The sequence below is a fragment of the Mus musculus genome, chromosome 5 (assembly GCF_000001635.26).
Source record: "Mus musculus strain C57BL/6J chromosome 5, GRCm38.p6 C57BL/6J".
Classification (NCBI taxonomy): Eukaryota; Metazoa; Chordata; class Mammalia; order Rodentia; family Muridae; genus Mus; species Mus musculus.
In genome coordinates this window covers 48,508,157-48,527,875 of record NC_000071.6, presented here as the reverse complement: position 1 = coordinate 48,527,875, position 19,719 = coordinate 48,508,157, and the positions used below count along the sequence as shown (strand labels likewise).

Here is a 19,719-nt window from a genome sequence, read left to right as displayed (position 1 = left end):
TTCAGGTGCTTCTCTGCCATTCGGTATTCCTCAGGTGAGAATTCTTTGTTCAGTTCTGAGCCCCATTTTTTAATGGGGTTGTTTGATTTTCTGAAGTCCACCTTCTTGAGTTCTTTATATATGTTGGATATTAGTCCCCTATCTGATTTAGGATAGGTAAAGATCCTTTCCCAATCTGTTGGTGGTCTCTTTGTCTTATTGACGGTGTCTTTTGCCTTGCAGAAACTTTGGAGTTTCATTAGGTCCCATTTGTCAATTCTCGATCTTACAGCACAAGCCATTGCTGTTCTGTTCAGGAATTTTTCCCCTGTGCCCATATCTTCAAGGCTTTTCCCCACTTTCTCCTCTATAAGTTTCAGTGTCTCTGGTTTTATGTGAAGTTCTTTGATCCATTTAGATTTGACCTTAGTACAAGGAGATAAGTATGGATCGATTCGCATTCTTCTACATGATAACAACCAGTTGTGCCAGCACCATTTGTTGAAAATGCTGTCTTTCTTCCACTGGATGGTTTTAGCTCCCTTGTCGAAGATCAAGTGACCATAGGTGTGTGGGTTCATTTCTGGGTCTTCAATTCTATTCCATTGGTCTACTTGTCTGTCTCTATACCAGTACCATGCAGTTTTTACCACAATTGCTCTGTAGTAAAGCTTTAGGTCCGGCATGGTGATTCCACCAGAGGTTCTTTTATCCTTGAGAAGAGTTTTTGCTATCCTAGGTTTTTTGTTATTCCAGATGAATTTGCAAATTGCTCCTTCTAATTCGTTGAAGAATTGAGTTGGAATTTTGATGGGGATTGCATTGAATCTGTAGATTGCTTTTGGCAAGATAGCCATTTTTACAATATTGATCCTGCCAATCCATGAGCATGGGAGATCTTTCCATCTTCTGAGATCTTCTTTAATTTCTTTCTTCAGAGACTTGAAGTTTTTATCATACAGATCTTTCACTTCCTTAGTTAGAGTCACGCCGAGATATTTTATATTATTTGTGACTATTGAGAAGGGTGTTGTTTCCCTAATTTCTTTCTCAGCCTGTTTATTCTTTGTGTAGAGAAAGGCCATTGACTTGTTTGAGTTAATTTTATATCCAGCTACTTCACCGAAGCTGTTTATCAGGTTTAGGAGTTCTCTGGTGGAATTTTTAGGGTCACTTATATATACTATCATATCATCTGCAAAAAGTGATATTTTGACTTCCTCCTTTCCAATTTGTATCCCCTTGATCTCCTTTTGTTGTCGAATTGCTCTGGCTAATACTTCAAGTACTATGTTGAAAAGGTAGGGAGAAAGTGGGCAGCCTTGTCTAGTCCCTGATTTTAGTGGGATTGCTTCCAGCTTCTCTCCATTTACTTTGATGTTGGCTACTGGTTTGCTGTAGATTGCTTTTATCATGTTTAGGTATGGGCCTTGAATTCCTGATCTTTCCAGAACTTTTATCATGAATGGGTGTTGGATCTTGTCAAATGCTTTTTCTGCATCCAACGAGATGATCATGTGGTTTTTGTCTTTGAGTTTGTTTATATAGTGGATTACATTGATGGATTTTCGTATATTAAACCATCCCTGCATTCCTGGAATAAAACCTACTTGGTCAGGATGGATGATTGCTTTAATGTGTTCTTGGATTCGGTTAGCGAGAATTTTATTGAGGATTTTTGCATCGATATTCATAAGAGAAATTGGTCTGAAGTTCTCTATCTTTGTTGGATCTTTCTGTGGTTTAGGTATCAGAGTAATAGTGGCTTCATAAAATGAGTTGGGTAGAGTACTTTCTACTTCTATCTTGTGAAAAAGTTTGTGCAGAACTGGAATTAGATCTTCTTTGAAGGTCTGATAGAACTCTGCACTAAACCCGTCTGGTCCTGGGCTTTTTTTGGCTGGGAGACTATTTATAACTGCTTCTATTTCTTTAGGGGATATGGGACTGTTTAGAAGGTCAACTTGATCCTGATTCAACTTTGGTACCTGGTATCTGTCCAGAAATTTGTCCATTTCGTCCAGGTTTTCCAGTTTTGTTGAGTATAGCCTTTTGTAGAAGGATCTGATGGTGTTTTGGATTTCTTCAGGATCTGTTGTTATGTCTCCCTTTTCAGTTCTGATTTTGTTAATTAGGATTTTGTCTCTGTGCCCTCTAGTGAGTCTAGCTAAGGGTTTATCTATCTTGTTGATTTTCTCAAAGAACCAACTCCTCGTTTGGTTAATTCTTTGAATAGTTCTTCTTGTTTCCACTTGGTTGATTTCACCCCTGAGTTTGATTATTTCCTGCCGTCTACTCCTCTTGGGTGAATTTGCTTCCTTTTTTTCTAGAGCTTTTAGATGTGTTGTCAAGCTGCTAGTATGTGCTCTTTCCCGTTTCTTCATGGAGGCACTCAGAGCTATGAGTTTCCCTCTTAGAAATGCTTTCATTGTGTCCCAAAGGTTTGGGTACGTTGTGGCTTCATTTTCATTAAACTCTAAAAAGTCTTTAATTTCTTTCTTTATTCCTTCCTTGACCAAGGTATCATTGAGAAGAGTGTTGTTCAGTTTCCACGTGAGTGTTGGCTTTCTGTTATTTTTTTTGTTATTGAAGATCAGCCTTAGTGCATGGTGATCTGATAGGATACATGGGACAATTTCAATATTTTTGAATCTGTTGAGGCCTGTTTTGTGACCTATTATGTGGTCAATTTTGGAGAAGGTACCATGAGGTGCTGAGAAGAAGGTATATCCTTTTGTTTTAGGATAAAATGTTCTGTAGATATCTGTCAGATCCATTTGTTTCATCACTTCTGTTAGTTTCAGTGTGTCCCTGTTTAGTTTCTGTTTCCATGATCTGTCCATTGGTGAAAGTGGTGTGTTGAAGTCTCCCACTATTATTGTGTGAGGTGCAATGTGTGCTTTGAGCTTTATTAAAGTTTCTTTAATGAATGTGGCTGCCCTTGTATTTGGCGCATAGATATTCAGAATTGAGAGTTCCTCTTGGAGGATTTTACCTTTGATGAGAACAAAGTGCCCCTCCTTGTCTTTTTTGATGACTTTGGGTTGGAAGTCAATCTTATCAGATATTAGGATGGCTACTCCAGCTTGTTTCTTCAGTCCATTTGCTTGGAAAATTGTTTTCCAGCCTTTTATTCTGAGGTAGTGTCTATCTTTTTCTCTGAGATGTGTCTCCTGTAAACAGCAAAATGTTGGGTCTTGTTTGTGTAGCCAGTTTGTTAGTCTATGTCTTTTTATTGGGGAGTTGAGACCATTGATGTTAAGAGATATTAAGGAAAAGTAATTGTTTCTTCCTGTTATTTTTGTTGTTAAAGTTGGCATTCTGTTCTTGTGGCTGTCTTCTTTTAGGTTTGTTGAGGGATTACCTTCTTGTTTTTTCTAGGGCATTGTTCCCGTTCTTGTATTGGTTTTTTTCTGTTATTACCCTTTGAAGGGCTGGATTCGTGGAGAGATAATGTGAGAATTTGGTTTTGTCGTGGAATACTTTGGTTTCTCCATCTATGGTAATTGAGAGTTTGGCTGGGTATAGTAGCCTGGGCTGGAATTTGTGTTCTTTTAGTGTCTGTATAACATCTGTCCAGGCTCTTCTGGCTTTCATAGTCTCTGGTGAAAAATCTGGTGTAATTCTGATAGGCTTGCCTTTGTATGTTACTTGACCTTTTTCCCTTACCGCTTTTAGTATTCTATCTTTATTTAGTGCATTTGTTGTTCTGATTATTATGTGTCGGTGATTATTATGTGTCGGTAGGTTTTTTGTTATTCCAGATGAATTTGCAAATTGCCCTCTCTAACTCAGTGAAGAATTGAGTTGGAATTTTGATGGGGATTGCATTGAATCTGCAGATTGCTTTTGTCAGGATAGCCATTTTTACTATATTAATCCTGCCAATCCATGAGTGTGGGAGTTCTTTCCATCTTCTGAGATCTTCTTCAATTTCTTTCTTCAGAAACTTGAACTTCTTGTCACATAGATCTTTCACTTCCTTAGTTAGACTCACACCAAGGTATTTTATATTATTTGCGACTATTGTGAAGGGTATTGTTTCCCTAATTTCTTTCTCAACCTGTTTATCCTTTGTGTAGAGAAAGGCCATTAATTTGTTTAAGTTAATTTTATATCCAGCTACTGCACTTAAGCTGTATATCAGGTTTAGGAGTTCTCTGGTAGAAATTTTAGAGTCACTTATATATACTATCACAGCATCTGCAAATAGTGATATTTTGATTTCTTCCTTTCCAATTTGTATCCCCTTGCTCTCCTTTTGTTGTCTAATTGCTCTGGAGGACTTCAAGCACTATACTGAATAGGTAGAGAGATAGTGGGCAGCCTTGTCTAGTCCCTGATTTTAGTTGGATTGCTTCAAGTTTGCTGCATTCAATTTTAAGCTTCTATTCTTGGGTGTGTTAAACATCCTTTTGTTCTTTTGTAGCTTATTCAAGATAATATATGTATTGTACTATTTACAGTGTTTAATCATCACAGACTTCTAAAACATGATGGATTTTGTTTCCCATGAATTTCTTTAGTTCATCCCTCATAGATCGGTAAGAGTCAGGGATTCTGCTATATAGGTGACCATTTATGCCACACATACATGGCTAAAGAGTTCAACACTTCAACTGATTTGATCAGGTAAAAGCCTAATTATATTTTCCAACTGTCTGAATTTGAATCCTTATCTATGTTCTAATGGGTATAGGAGTTACCTAAAATTTCTGAGGTTGTATATATAACAAGAGTTATTTCTAGCTTTCAATATTGTAATGATATGTGATAATTTATTTAAAAAAACAAACTCTAAGTTTCCTATCATGTTATTTACACATCACATCTCAACAAGACATTAGGCATTAAATATAGAACTCATCATAATCTAGTATAATCTCATTTTAGCTGACTTTATCTCCCAAGATTCTATTTCTCTTAAAAGGGATAACATTCTGAGAGGTTCCAGATGGACATGAATTTTTGAGAGACAAAACTCAACTCAAAGCAATGTCCATGTAGAAAAAAAAAATCTACGAAATATTGAAAATCATAAGAAGCTAACATAAATGAGCTAAGCAAGGCGCACATTCTGTGATATGATAGGGCAGTATGCTGTGGATAGGCTGAGAGTATTTCCTATTAGGGGCAGCCAGTAGCAGACCTAATAATTGCCATGAAGAAATTCATATGGTTTTGCAGATATTTCCACTTTTCATGAGCCAGAAATCTATTTTAGGTGACATATATATTAAAACAATTATTCTATACTTTTTTTCACAAAATGAAAATTAGAAGGCATCACCTTTAATCCAAAAAGAATCCATTTGCAACATCAGAATTATGAAAGCACAGTTGTTAAGGAAACATTTCTGGCTAGGAACAGAATGAGAAGTCTCAGTTTGATTTTGATTTAACTGCTTTAGCGCAATTAGGCATGGAAAATTTTCTAAGGCACTCTGGCAATGCTAACAAGCAGACAAGGTATGGATTGCAAACGCTTAGTGTCATTGATTATTTTATTGGATTCTCATTCCACTTCCTAGCCGAGAACCTCTTTGCCAAATAGTCAATTAATATTTATTGATTAAACTAACAAACTAAATAATCTTATAGAGAAGACAGATTGTTACATGATGAAGAACAAACACAGTGTCCTGAAAGGACTGAAGTAGCATCTCCAACTGGAAGTTATACTGGATTATATGGTATTTCTTCTGGTATTTGAAGGATCTCACTAAACAACTACTCAGTTCATTCCCTAAATTCTTTGAGAATTGTGTAGCCTGGACTATGACTAAAGATGCACACTTCATATTGTGCACAGGGTTGGTAGAATGACACCACTCATTATATAAATAAGCATTCTGTTCTAACTGAAACTAAAATTTGTAAATGCAATATATATTTAAAAACAGTTTTCAAACTGTATCTTAATCTCTTACAATCAGAAGAATCGATCTCACTCAACTACAGTCGTCTTTCTGACTGAATACCAGCTCATCTAAAAGAAAACTCGAATTTATAGTGACTGATAATTAATAATGCTTAATATTTATAAAGTAGTTTAAGTGTTAGTTTGTGGAAGAGGCCTTGTATATAGGTCTGATTCATATGTTTGTATATGAAATAAAATTATTGTTAAAAGAATAACTTATAAGGAGAGATGTTTGGTGGAGTGCCTACTGGTTCCTTTATCTAAAAGGGCTTAGCTGTTACTTTTTAAACTTGCTTTGGTTTCTGAGCCTTCTGCACGTTTGTCTCCGAATTCACTGCCTAAGGAAGGAAAGTCATATCTAGCTACCCAGGAGCTATATGTACCTTATTTGAACCTCTGTGCCAGTGTAGGAAAGATCGGACGCTATGTTCTTATTTCTTTCCTGGTGCAAGTGAGAACAAAGAGGCTCAGTCAAAGTAGCCTACTTTTCCATTCTTACAAACAAACAAGCAGAGTTCTGATGTAAGCTAATTACCTTTTTACTCTGACACTGCAAGTCTTTCCACTGTGGCCTTTACTTGCCCCACCCCCATGTTTGTCTGCTTCTTTCCTGCTAATTGATGCCTGTTTTAGAGATAGTGTATTGCATGATGTAGTCTTCATATGGTTTGTGGTGTAGTGAAATGACCCTTTAGTCAATGACCTCATTAATATATGAGAGGAGACTGCACTGTTTGTTAATCTATATGGTCACAAATTGTGCCCTGTGAACAAGGACATTTTAGAGTATACTAGGGCTTGAGAGCAAAGGATTTTAGGGAAGCTCCCACCACCTGGAAAGATCTTGTCACCCTAATTATATAAGAACTACAGATAAAACCTAACCTCCCATACAAGACAAATCCCCATATAAGACATCTTAGTAATTCACACATGGAAGAAATGAAATTTAGGTTCCAGTGAGGAAACCTAAAGATCCCAGTTCTGGATGGAGATGCAGCTCAAGGGCAGCATGCTTGCCTAGTAAGGGCCGGGTTCGGGACCTGATTTGTAGTACTACAAAGTGGAATGTTCGAGCCATTCAAGGAGGAAGAAAAGGAAGGGCAGCAGGAGAGAGAGATGGAGGGAGGGAAGGAAGGAAAGATCAAACAAACCAAGAAAAACTAGCAACTTTTTTTTCCTTCAGACAGAGGCTATTGTTCTTTAGCTAAACATGATTCTTCTTGCAAGTCAGGAAAGTTTGAATAATTTTGAGTGCAGACTGAACATTCGTAATTAGGAAAACTGACATTTCAAAATTTCACATTAGCTACAAATAACTGTCAAAATATAAAATGCTTCTAAGTCCCTTGACTTTCAGGTAACAGGTATTGGACTTGAAAAAAGTGTCACTTTGGCTATCTTGTGTGTTGGCATTTGCTCAGGAGAACTTAAACTTATTACTGGTTACTCTATGGACTAAAGCCATTTTGCAATAGCTCACAAAGAGCAAAATCCACACAAAAGTTAACAAGCTCAGATGAATGAATAATGAGTTGAGTCCAGAATAGAGGGAAAGAGAATAAAAACAGAAACAAGATAAATGCAAACATGGAAGAATTGAGGGATACAGTGAGGCCAGGAACAAGAGAGAGTGGGGAGAGTTTCCCAGAGAGATAAAAGATGGAGAAAAAGAGGAAGACAAGTAGAGAGATAAGAAGGAAAGAGAAAGAACAAGAGAAACAAGCAACAGGAGAAAGCAAGGACCTGACAGATGCCATAGGATTAACCACTGAAAACACATGTCTTTAGTGGTCCTAACTGAAGTCAAATGTGTGCATCTGTAGGACTCGGGAAGATCGATTTCCCCTAATTTGATTATATGCTGATTGACTTTTTTAGTTAACCAATTGAGAAAGTAACTGTTTTATAAGCAAACAAAGCAAAATAGACCAATTAGGAAGGATAGCTTTGTGCTTCTGAAAATGAGACATAAAACAAAACCTAAGTATTTCTCCTAATAGTCAGCCATAAGTATTATTCTTCTTAATGGAGAAAAACAGGATAGGCATGGGACTGAGTGACAGGACCTTACAGTGGGTAGTACCTCCATAGTATGAACTCTGAGTTATTGTGTGCTATGTAGTTTCAGGATCAGATTTGACAATATGCAGTGAGTAAGGGGTAGGGGGCAGATAAATAGAGACTGACACAGAGACATGAGACAGATACAGAATATATATGTAAGGAGTATTAATTCACTCATTTAAAGTTAAATATTTTGACACATAGATTTGTAACTAGTGAAAACTCTCGTGTCCTACCCTGAGCACCGAAGCCACTGCTAATGAGTCAGTCTATCACTGATTCCAAGGAGAACACAGATGGAATCAGTGCCTCGAAAGCTCCTGTGGTTTGGTCAGAGACACTGATATAGAAGACACTATATCTTCCAAATTATGATTGGCCATTCCATTCTACCTGACATTCACAGGTCACAACAAACATGACTCCAGTGCCCTCAACTCCACATTTTTTAACCAACACGTTTTTAAATGATGTCTTCTTCTTTGTAACACCCACCACAGTCTACTGAAAGAAGTCTCTACCTAGTAATTCACAAACCTAAGTTAGAAGCTGAACAGGTAGTGAATGATGGAGTAGCAACCTTTATCCCAGGGCAAACCACAAGAAATATTTGCTCTCCACTGTCCCGAAAAACCGAGGAAGAAGAGCACAATCTCATTATGATAGCATTGTGCTGCATTATCACTACCAGAGCTTTTGCAGCTCTGAATGCATGGTCCATCATTCAGCATTGAAGCTTTAATTATATACAATGTCCATTCCTTGTATATCAGAAAAGACAGACCGTGAAAAATGACCACTTACATACAAAACTCTGCATGGAGGAATCAGCATGATGAGAAGCTGATTTGTTATCTGGAATGGAAGAAACTTTGGTGTTAATATTAATATTAAATAATAATAAATTGTATATGTATGCATATATGTGCATATGCATATACGATATAATATATGCTTTGATAATTTGAAAATGGGCGTGATGCCTTCTTGTCGTATTTGATAAAACACGAGTTCAGTGCCCTCAACTCCACGTTTTTTAACCAACATGTTTTTAAATGATTTCTTCTTTGTAACACCCACCGCAGTCTACTGAAAGAAGTCTCTACCTAATCCCTGTTGTTTTCTGATATACTGTATATTTTTTGATATATTTTACTATTTATTCTTTCTCTTTTATAACCTATAACCACCAACTATAAGATTTTTTTTTAATATATTGAACTGGGATAGTAACTAACAGGTACTGAAGAAACATTTGAATGAATTAATGAACAAATAGAATTTTATCCCAAAAGAATCAAAGTTGTCAACTGAAATTGATAATTCAGTCATGCAGTGTTTTAGGTGTGAGGGCAGAGGTTTGATACTCCAAAGCCCAGACTTTTCATATAGTCACTCCACACACAGTTTTACAAAGAAAACACTTTATGTTTGTAAGTGTGCATTTATAATAAACATTTTTAATACCTTAGTAGGTAAATGTTTATGAGATACATGCTAATTAATTCATGAGAGTGGGTAGTCTTTGTGTGGGTGAGGTCCTACGGAAACTTTCTGGGTGCCTTACCCTCTCTGATTTCCTAGTATCACTGCTGGACAGCAGAGCCCCAACCCTAACTCTATCACTGCTGTTCTCATCACGGGAGCATCACACTCAGCTACCCTTTAAGGATGTGGGGAGGAGCTGTGGGGAAATGTATTATGCAAATTCTAAGTGCATCTGCTAATTATAGCCCTCTGGATGATGTCAGACCTCTTAACCAGAAAAGATACATAGTCTGATTTCATGGTTTGGTGGATACAGATTGAGCAATTTATATATCCGACACTGTGGTAATGGTGGGAATACAGTCACGGACAAGAAAAATACAGTTAAAGATTTAACTATGCATTCGGCTATAATTCCACAAAACTTACAGAAACTTGGGGTTTTGTCTTATTTTTAGTTAACTGTATATGTATGTATCCTATTTAATTCCCCTACTGAAGCTTTAGCTATACTTTCTTGTATTGCTTTAATTGGTGTCCTAGCACCTAGAAATTGTAATTTATCTTCTTCATTTCCTGCAGGCTACTTACAACTAACAAGGTCCCACTCTCTATGAAATATAAGAGCCACATAGTCGTAAATTTCACTTGACTTTCTTCTAATTTCATGCTATTGGTCTCAGAAATTTTCCATGTAAATACAATAAACTTCACGATTCATTTTCTTTTAAACATATAGGAAAAACATTCTATCTGGAGATCTCTGTGTCTGTGTCACATCATTTCTCCTTTGCCTGAGCAATTTTCTTTATTATATTTTATTAGTGCAGGTCGATTGACTATGTATGTATGTATGTATGTATGTATGTATGTATGTATGTATGTATGCACCTTTGTCTGAAGACATACTTTCACCTTTATTTTTCAAAACAATTGTATGGATTAAGTATAGACATCTGGCTTGATTTTCTTTGTATTCAACCTGAGAACCCTGAGGAGTCATGGCATCATGCAAACTGTACTGTATCTTACAATACACTGTCCTCATAGCATTGCTCTCTAATAGGTACTTTCTCATTCATTTTTAATGATATTGTTTTCCCATTGAGCTCTCTATGATTCTTCTTGAATTTGTCTTGCTTTAAGGTTAAAAAAAATTGCAGGTCTTCAACAAATGTTTCCAAGCAAATGTGAAACATTTAGACCATTATTTCTTCCTTTTTTCTTTTATTGGATATTTCCTTTTTTACATTTCAAAAGTTATACCCTTTCTGGTCTCCCCTCCAGAAACTCCCATCCCATCTCCCTCTCCCTGCATCTATAAGCATACTCCCCTATCCACCCAACCACTCTTGCCTTCCTGCCCTGGCTTTCCCCTACACTAGGATGTAGAACCCCCTCATGCCCAAGTACTGCCCCTCCCACTGATGTCCAACAAGGCCATCCTCTGCCACATATGTGGCCGGAGATATGGGTTCCTCCATGTGTACTCTTTTGTTGGTGGTCCAGTCCCCAGGAACTCCAGGGATTCTGGCCTGTTGACACTGTTGCTCCCTGCACAGGGCTGCAAACCCCCTCAGCTCCTTCAGTCCTATTGCCAACTCCTCTATAGGGCACATCATGCTCAGTCCAGTGGCTGACTGAGAGCATCCATCTTTGTATTTGTCAGGCTCTGGCAGAGCCTCTCAAGAGTCTGCCATATCAGGCTCCCTTCAGCAAGCACTCCAGCATCTGCAATATCTTCCAGATTTGGTGACTGTATATGGGATGGATTCTCAGGTGGGGAAGAAAAGAGATGGCCTTTCCTTCAGTCTCTGCTCCACACTTTGTCTTCCTATTTCCTCCTGTGAGTATTTTGTTCTCCCTTTTAAGAAGCACTGAAGAATCCACACTTTGGTCTTCCTTCTTTTTGAGCTTCATATGGTCTGTGAATTGTATCTTGGGTATCTTCTGAACTTTTGGGCTAGTATCCACTTATCAGTGAGTATATACCATGTGTGTTCTTTTATGACTCGGTTACCTCACTCAGGGTGATATTTTCAAGTTCACTCCATTTGTCTGCGAATTTCATGAAGTCATTGTTTTTAATAACTTAGTAGTATTCCATTTTGTAAATGTACCACATTTTCTGTATCCATTACTTTGTTGAGAGACATCTGGGTTGTTTCCAGCTTCTGGATATTATAAATATGGCTGCTATGAACATAGTGGAGCATGTGTGTGTCCTTATTACATGTTGGAGCATCTTCCGGTTATATGACCAGGAGAGGTATGTCTGGGTCCTCAGATAGTACTATATCCAACTTTCTGAGGAACTTCCAGACTGATTTCCACAGTGGTTGTACCAGCTTGCAATCTCACCAGCCATGTTCCTCTTTCTCCACATCCTTGCCAGCATCTGTTGTCACCTGAGTTTTTGAGCTTAGCCATTCTGACTGGTGTGAGGTGGAATCTCAGGGTTGTTTTTATTTGCATTTCCCTGATGACTAAGGATGCTGAACATTTCTTTAGGTGATTCTCAGTAATTCAAGTTTCCTCAGTTGAGAATTCTGTTTAGCTCTGTTCACCATTTTTTAATAGGGTTATTTGGTTCTCTGGAGTCCAGCTTCTTGAGTTCTTTATATATATTAGATGTTAGTCCTCTATTGGATGTAGGATTAGTAAAGATCTTTTCCCAGTCTATTGGTTCCATTATTTCTTAGCAAAGCTCTTATCTCTCCTTGCTGCTTACTCTCTAGTCATTCTTATATTCTTAGGATTTTAGAGAGGTCCCAAGACTCCCATTAATTATCTATTTCTATTATTCCAACTGATGGTTTAATTTTTTGTTATGTATTCAAGCTTCATAAATCATTCTTTAGCAATCCCTCATGTATTGGTAAATCAGACTAAATAAAGATGACTTCGTACAATTAAAACATTTTTTTTAATTAAACTATATCTACATCATTTTTCCCTGCTCTTTCGCCCCTCAAACTCCTCCCATGTCTCTGTACTCCAGCATTTTTCTATGTTCCCTCATTTCCTCTAAAATTGATGACCACTTTTCTTTTACTTATTACCCAACACAGAGAGGGCAGGGGAGAGGTAGAGATACACACATGAACAGAATTTTATAAATAAAACTTGGTTGAGTATGATTTGGTTGTTTGTGGTGAATATGACTTCAGGGCTGACCACTATGTACTGGATAATCAGTTAGGAGGCTTATTGCTGGAGCAGCCAATTCTCCGACTCTTGGCAGTCATTAATTAGTTCCCTGTAATTCTTTGTCTAGGGAATGGAGCCTGTGAGACTTTTCTACCTTCTACTACATTAGCTTGTCTATTGCTGCTATCATTGTTCAGGCCTTGTGTAGACGGCCACTTCTAGGAAGCACAGTCCCATAGAGGACTCCCTGGTCCTCTGGCTCTTATAAGCTTTTTATTTTAAATATTTTACTTTGTTCCTTCTTGTTTCTGTCTGTTGCTTGAATTGAGTTTGTGAAAAGTTCCCTAGCAACACAGTCATCATTTTCTTTACTATTTACTATTTACATTTAGTATTAGTTCCACCCCCTGTGCCCACCTTAGGTCTGTTTCTATCCCTTTCTTTTCTCTCTCTCTCTCTCTCTCCCTCCCTCTCTCTCTCTCTCTCTCTCTCTCTCTCTCTTTCATGATTATGGGTCATCCATTGTCACCTCTGCTACACACCAAGTGAGTCTCACAACATAACTGACACTCTTACCACATAATGTAGAAAGTTTGGTTTGCACTCTTTATCTTTAAATAGTATTTTGTGTCGTTCTAGAAGATATCCTATAGTGTAACTGAGAGTATCTCCAGCTTTTGTTCTATTTTTCTCTTAAGATTGGTCAATTGGGTTTTCATAGAATGGTCCTCACTCTAGGATATTATTCTTCCTCCTATGTAGACTTTCTGAGCTCAGTGAGTATAACAGATGTCCTCAATGCAGTTGGTATATTTTCTTTTATCTTCTTTATGAAAGGATGGGTCGATTTGAGTGAGTAGTGTGTGTTTGTGTGCATGTGTGCATGTATGTGAGTGTGTGTGTCTGCGTGTGTGTCTGTGTACGTGACTATACCAGAACTTCAAAACTGCTAGGCACCTGAGACTTCTGTTATCATCATTTTATTCTTAGCTCTTCAGCAGCTTCTGCCTCATATGCACATGACACCTTGTCCTGAGCATGCATTTCTCACCACATTCCCAACAGCCCACACATAATCCTCACCCAGGTTCCTCCCCATGCACAAAAATTATGTCTCTAATTCCTTAAAAAATCTAGCCACTGAAAAAGACTCACTCATGTCTGGATCTCAGTCAAGTGAGCCTGGATATCACTCTGAACCCTCTGGGGAGCATGCCACCACGCACAAAGAGCCCCCACAGACTCACCTCTTGGCTTTTTCTTCTCCTAAGCATCCCTGTTCTATACTGCCTATTCTCTGTGCTTAGACTAGTTTACTCTATATTATTTATCCAGTTATATGATTGTTTATAGTGACAGTCAACATGTCTAGTAGTATTCATTAACCACTAAATGCATCATTCTTCAATATTATATTACAGTATGAGGGTATACTTAAAAATATATAAATGTTACTAATTATACTTCCTATGAGAGAAAGAAACAGGAAACCACAAGAACATATAAAAGTTCTACATGCTCTGCTTTATTCTGTTAGGCCTTCCTCTGCGAACAGTCTTAGAACTGAAATTACAAGGGTGAATAGACATGAACTAGACAAAAAAGGAAGAGAAGCAAAATTCTAAAGTTTCCATGCAGATAGCAGCAAAATAAAAGGCTCTGGGGCTGGAAGTAATGTGGTCTGTTCATATGGTATAAAGAAGTTAAAGGTCTCCCATTCACTGGGCTCATATTACAGAACTGTCATTGAGTCAATAGTTCATTGTTATTCCACCTGATATCCACAACTCTTTGATGTAGACATCATGACTAGTTTATTTTCCCAAGGAGAAAAGCTGACATACAGAGAAACTAAGTAACTAAGCCAAGGTCTGTGCTCAGATACAACTTTGGGGACTGATTGTTTCCAGTGCTTGAATACCAAACCACTAGATTTTTAAGGAGAAAAGTGGAAAAGTGGTGCTTTTCTCATGAACTGATATCAGAGAAAGAAGAGAGGAAGTAGAAGAGGAAGAGAATTACCCATGTTCCCATTCTGCTCTTTTCTTCCTGATTTTGTAGCCCTCCTCTCTGTCTCTGTCTCTGTCTCTGTCTCTGTCTCTGTCTCTGTCTCTCTGTCTCTCTGTCTCTCTGTCTCTCTGTCTCTCTCTCTCTCTCTCCTCTCTCTCTCTAACAGAATATGTTGTTGATTTTTTTTAGGAATTGTACATCATGTATTCCAGTCACACTCACTTCCCAATCCTTCTGTCTGTCCTTCCCCAACCTTTGTGACATCCCCTGACAAAAAATAAAATTAAAAAAGTGAAAAAGAAAAAAAGAAAAAAAGAAAAAAAGAAAAAAAGCAAGTCCAATATTTTCTGTCTATGTACTCACTGGAGTATGGTCAAACTCTCAGGCCAGTCCCTTAAATAGAACTGAACTGTCCCCTCTACCCCCAAGGAGCCATCAATTGTGGAGAGCTAACTTCAGTATCCTTATCATGCTTTTTTAAATTTTATTTTATGTATATGAGTATACTGTAGCTGTACAGACGATTGTGAGCCTTCATTTGGTTATTGGAAACTGAATTTTTAGGACCTCTGCTTGTTCCCATCAACCCAGCTTACTCCGGTCAGCCCTGCTCACTCCTGCTGAAGTTTTATTTATTATTATTATAATAAAGTACATTGTAGCTGTCTTCAGATGCACCAGAAGAGGGTGTCAGATCTCATTACAGATGATTGTGAGTCACCATGTGGTTGCTGAGATTTGAACTCAGGACCTTCAGTAGAGCAGTCAGTGTTCTTACCCACTGAGCCATCTTGCCAGCGCACATACTTTTTAAGAGTTCTCTTTGATAGCTTCCTGTTTTGAGAAAGAGGGACATGGAAAACTTCTATAACAACCCCTACCCCCACCAAACCCCCAATCCTCATCCAAAAAAGTAGCAGCCTAAACATCTGGCTTTTTAATTGCTTTTAGAAGTGAAATTTTACTTCAGTGAAACCAAAATACCCAATGCAAGTAATTTAAAAGAGAAAAGTTATGTTGAATCATAGTTGCAGGGGTTTTCAGAACATCACTCGTGGAAAGACATGGTGGAGCAGGTTAGATCACAGTGGCTCATGCTTATGGTAGAAAGTTCGTCTTGAGGCAGATCACAAAACAGAGTGAGAAAGGAAGTTGGCAAAAAGGCCAAGTCCTAGCTTCCTGTCTGAATCTACCCAAAGAATGTTATCATCTAAGGGCTAGTCAATCAAAGCATGTCTATTGGGGGTGACACTCTAGCCTTAATACTCATAGACATTTCAGCTTGATTCATAAGGAAAACGTAGATGCCTAGAGTTTAATGATCTCTCCAAGGCCACTTAGAACGAAATAGGAAGAAGTGGGGACTACAGTCTTAAAACTTCTTGAGCTTAATCTAAACTAACAACTTGTTGATTTTACCAAATAATTCGGGGGCAACAGAGGTAACATTGACAGTTTCAAGTAGTTGGGGGCAGGGGGGGGTGGGGAATCTTTCCCTTCCCACATAAAGCCTGATCTTGTAAATAGAATTCATGGACCAAAGAGGAACTCAAGCAGCCAGAAAACATCTTGAATTTCTGTCAAAAATTCAGAGTCTGGCTAGTTGTCAAGAAATTAAGTCTGAAGCTAAGGAGCTGTGATAGAAGGTCCCTTAGGGTCTTCTGTGTCTGCTACAGAAAGCTGGCAGGACATTGTTCCTCATTTTCTTTATCTCTTATCTATGACAGGGTGTGGTGACTTTCGGAAAAATGTTGGGCTGCTGGAGCACTAGGGCAGGGAGAGCAAACAAGGGAGAAGTCTTTCTCCATAGGCCAGGTAGAGACAGGAAGGAACAGTTTGCCAAAGGGATGTACTTGAACTGTATCAAAGGCAGACTGGGAATATAGATGTTGACTATTGGTGAAGGGTGATTACAAAGAAGGATGGAGCACATACCTTACCATGGCAGTAAGGAAAGAGCAAAGACAGAGAGACAGCTTGCTGCCTGAGCAAGCTAATGCCTGTTTCCAGAGGAGGGGGTGCCTGGGTGAAAAAGTTCTTCCAGAAATGGAGGAGGAGGAAGAAAATAGACATACACACTATATAAATCAGACTTAAAACGTAAATTGCTCTTGGTCTTTATATGCCCAGTGTCAATTTATTAACCTTTTATTCTGTGCCACATCCTCAGCTTTCTCTTAGGAAGTCAGTTGAGGAAGGTGTCACACACTTCCAGGCTGGAAGGATGATTTATGAGTTCTGACCAAGTCAGAAAGGACTACTTGGACGTTGGGCCATGAGCTAGAGCAGTAAGGACAGTGAGTGAAAGTGTCACAGAGTGATTGCAGCCTCAGATCACGTGCCGACTTCGGGACATCGGTCCCAGACAGTATGAAGTTTTAAGAGTGCTCTTAATCAAGAGGATGATCTAAGTTGCATATTTATCTCTTCATTTTTCTCACTCACAGTTTTAGCTGGTATGTTCTCCTGGTGAGGTGGATCTCTAGCTTCGGGGTCAGGACTAGCTTAAAATTCCAAGGTAGAAGAAACACTAGAATTGAAAAAGAACAAAAGGCATGCTTGCCAGGTCGCCAGAACAAACATAATATAACTTTAAATTTAATTGATGCTCTTCCTTTGCTTCAGATCAGACATCTTCGAGTCCAGTTTGATTTTTACAATTCATTGTAACAAGCAGCTCCGTGCTTTCAGGCATTTGGAGTGGCTGAGATGATGCAGAATTGAACACAGTGGGTTCCTGACGGTGACAAGTTGTCTCGGGCACTTGCTAGCTTGCCTGCGGAGCTACCACTGATTTTCTGTCTTGTCCAACTGCCTGAAGTCATGGCTGTGCTCCTGCGGCACTGGGCTCTGTTCCTGGGTTAACGTTTTGGAAACACACCTTGCTTCTTTGGGAATGGCTTCACTTGAATACGCGCCATTCATTAATGTCACTGTGTGAAAAATGCGAGGGATTTCTACATATCCGGACTCCTCAACGTATGCTAATGAGACTGCCTGTCAAGGCCATTGATTTTTCCCACTTTCAGGGAAGGCAAAAGTACTATCAGGTGATTGCTGTGTGCGTGATTCATGAGAGCATCCACCTCCTTTGTAATCAAAGCCTGGAGTAGTGAGAGAAAAGAAGATTGAGATGCGGGGGCCCTTAACTCTGGTTTGAATATTGAACTTTCAACCCAGGCAACGTTTTTCCCAGTGGTGGTGTTGTGCTTTTGATCTGAGAACCAAAATAAGCCACCAAATAATACTCTTGTTATCCACTGAGAATCTTTTTCATCCTGTTTTCGTTTGCTAATCTGCACCTTTAGTGCAGCATATGACGCTTACATAAAAGATAAATAAGGAAACCAACTTTAGGGGCTCTAACCGGCTGTCTGTGATTGCCTGAGCTAGCAGCTGTCTCCCCATCCTGCCTGTCCAGCTTCCCTTGTGACCCCTGCAGCCATGAGGGACCTGCTGTGCAGAAGGCACTAACAGAACCGATCATGTATTTTCTAGGTTTCCTCTACGCGCAGAACAACACCAAGCGCAGCATTAAAGAGCGGCTCATGAAGCTCTTGCCCTGCTCAGCTGCCAAAACGTCGTCTCCTGCTATTCAAAGCAAGTTTCCTTTTCTTTTCGCCCCCAAATTGTTTGCTTTGCTTGTGTAGGTCCTCACGCCCTGCAATTTCTGGTTCTCAAAAGAATCGATAGATCATCTCCTGCGAAGCAATGCCTATTTACAGCTCGTGTTTATCTGAAACACCGAGATATGAGCAACAGGCGACTTTCATTTGGCAGGCTGAACGCTTCGTGTCAGTAACAGAGGCCCGTGCTTCCTGTAACTGACAGTTTCATCTGAAGCTTGGGGACAAACATAGAGGATTGCTTTGCTTAAAATGGTTGTTCAGCAGCTGCCAATTTAAGCAATGTTATTTTACAAGTTTCTTGTTGTCTAGTTGCAACAGAAAATGTCCATATTTATGGAGTGCCATGTGGTGTTTTGATACATGCATATTCTGCATAATGTTCAGATGGATAAACACATCCACATGCTCAAACATTTATCTTTTCTTTGATACAAATGATGCAAAACCCCCTACTTTTGGCTTTTCTGGGATACATGATATATTATAGTCACCAATGTCCACTCTTGATATACAACAGAAGCCTCATCTAGCTATAGTTTAGTAACCAGTAATTAACCTTCCTTCCTCACCCCTCATTCATAGCTATGCTCCTCACTACCTGGTACCCACTATTATATTCTCAACTTCTATGAGATTAACTTCTCAAAATCCTATACATAAGTGAGATGCAATGTTTTGCATTCTGTGCCTGCCCTCTTTCACTTAATGATGTCCTCACCTAGCCATGTCATACATATGGCAAGAAGTTATTGTTTTCCAGGCTGAATATGGTATATGTAGATAGATAGATAGATAGATAGATAGATAGATAGATAGATAGATAGAGAATATACATGTTTATCCAGTAGTAGTCACCTATTAGGTTAATTCCTTTGCTTGACTATAGCAACTAGTTCTACAAGGAAGTACAGTTGTCTCTTTAACAAATAAATTAAATTTACTGTGAACATAAACCCAGGAGAGGGATTGCTAGATCATATATGTATATATCCAGCTATTATAATTTCTTGATGTCTTTTTTAAAATGTGACTTTTTTTTTCCTTTGTTTATCCTCTGCCCACACTGGACAAAATTCTCTAGCAAAACAGAACAAATACAACCATATACACATACATGTACATGCATACATGCTATATACTTATACATATATATTTATTTTCCTGTACCATATATTTATGGGTAAACACATACACCTAAATATAATTCTTTTGCTTTATAGGATAGTTGCAATGGGTGGATTGAAAAGTTAGACAGCATTTGATGCTGTAGAATAGAGCCAGGACTCTTTTTGAGGAAGCCTCGTGTTTGTTTATCACCTTGACGAGACTCACCCACTATGTTCAAAGTTATCTATCATTTACTTGCAGTCTGCCAACTGTAGACATCAACACTTTCATGTACTACCTCCATATAAACACTTAGAGTTGAGATTTACTAAATAATTGAGTGTTCTAGCTTAGCCAGGTTGACTC

General features: G+C 38.5%; 1 protein-coding gene across 11 annotated transcripts in view; it reads left to right on the top strand.

Annotated features, from left to right (window-relative positions):
• Kcnip4 (Kv channel interacting protein 4) overlaps positions 1 to 19,719 on the top strand; it is a 1,135,620-nt gene that overhangs the window by 997,247 nt on the left and 118,654 nt on the right. For 2 of the 11 annotated variants that reach the window (NM_001199242.1, XM_030254917.1), the window contains exon 2: positions 18,116 to 18,217. The exons of the other annotated variants lie outside the window; for them this stretch is intronic. In NM_001199242.1, coding sequence (NP_001186171.1) covers positions 18,116 to 18,217 — 102 coding nt within the window. The remainder of the gene's footprint in view (positions 1 to 18,115; positions 18,218 to 19,719) is intronic. 11 annotated transcript variants of the gene reach the window in all.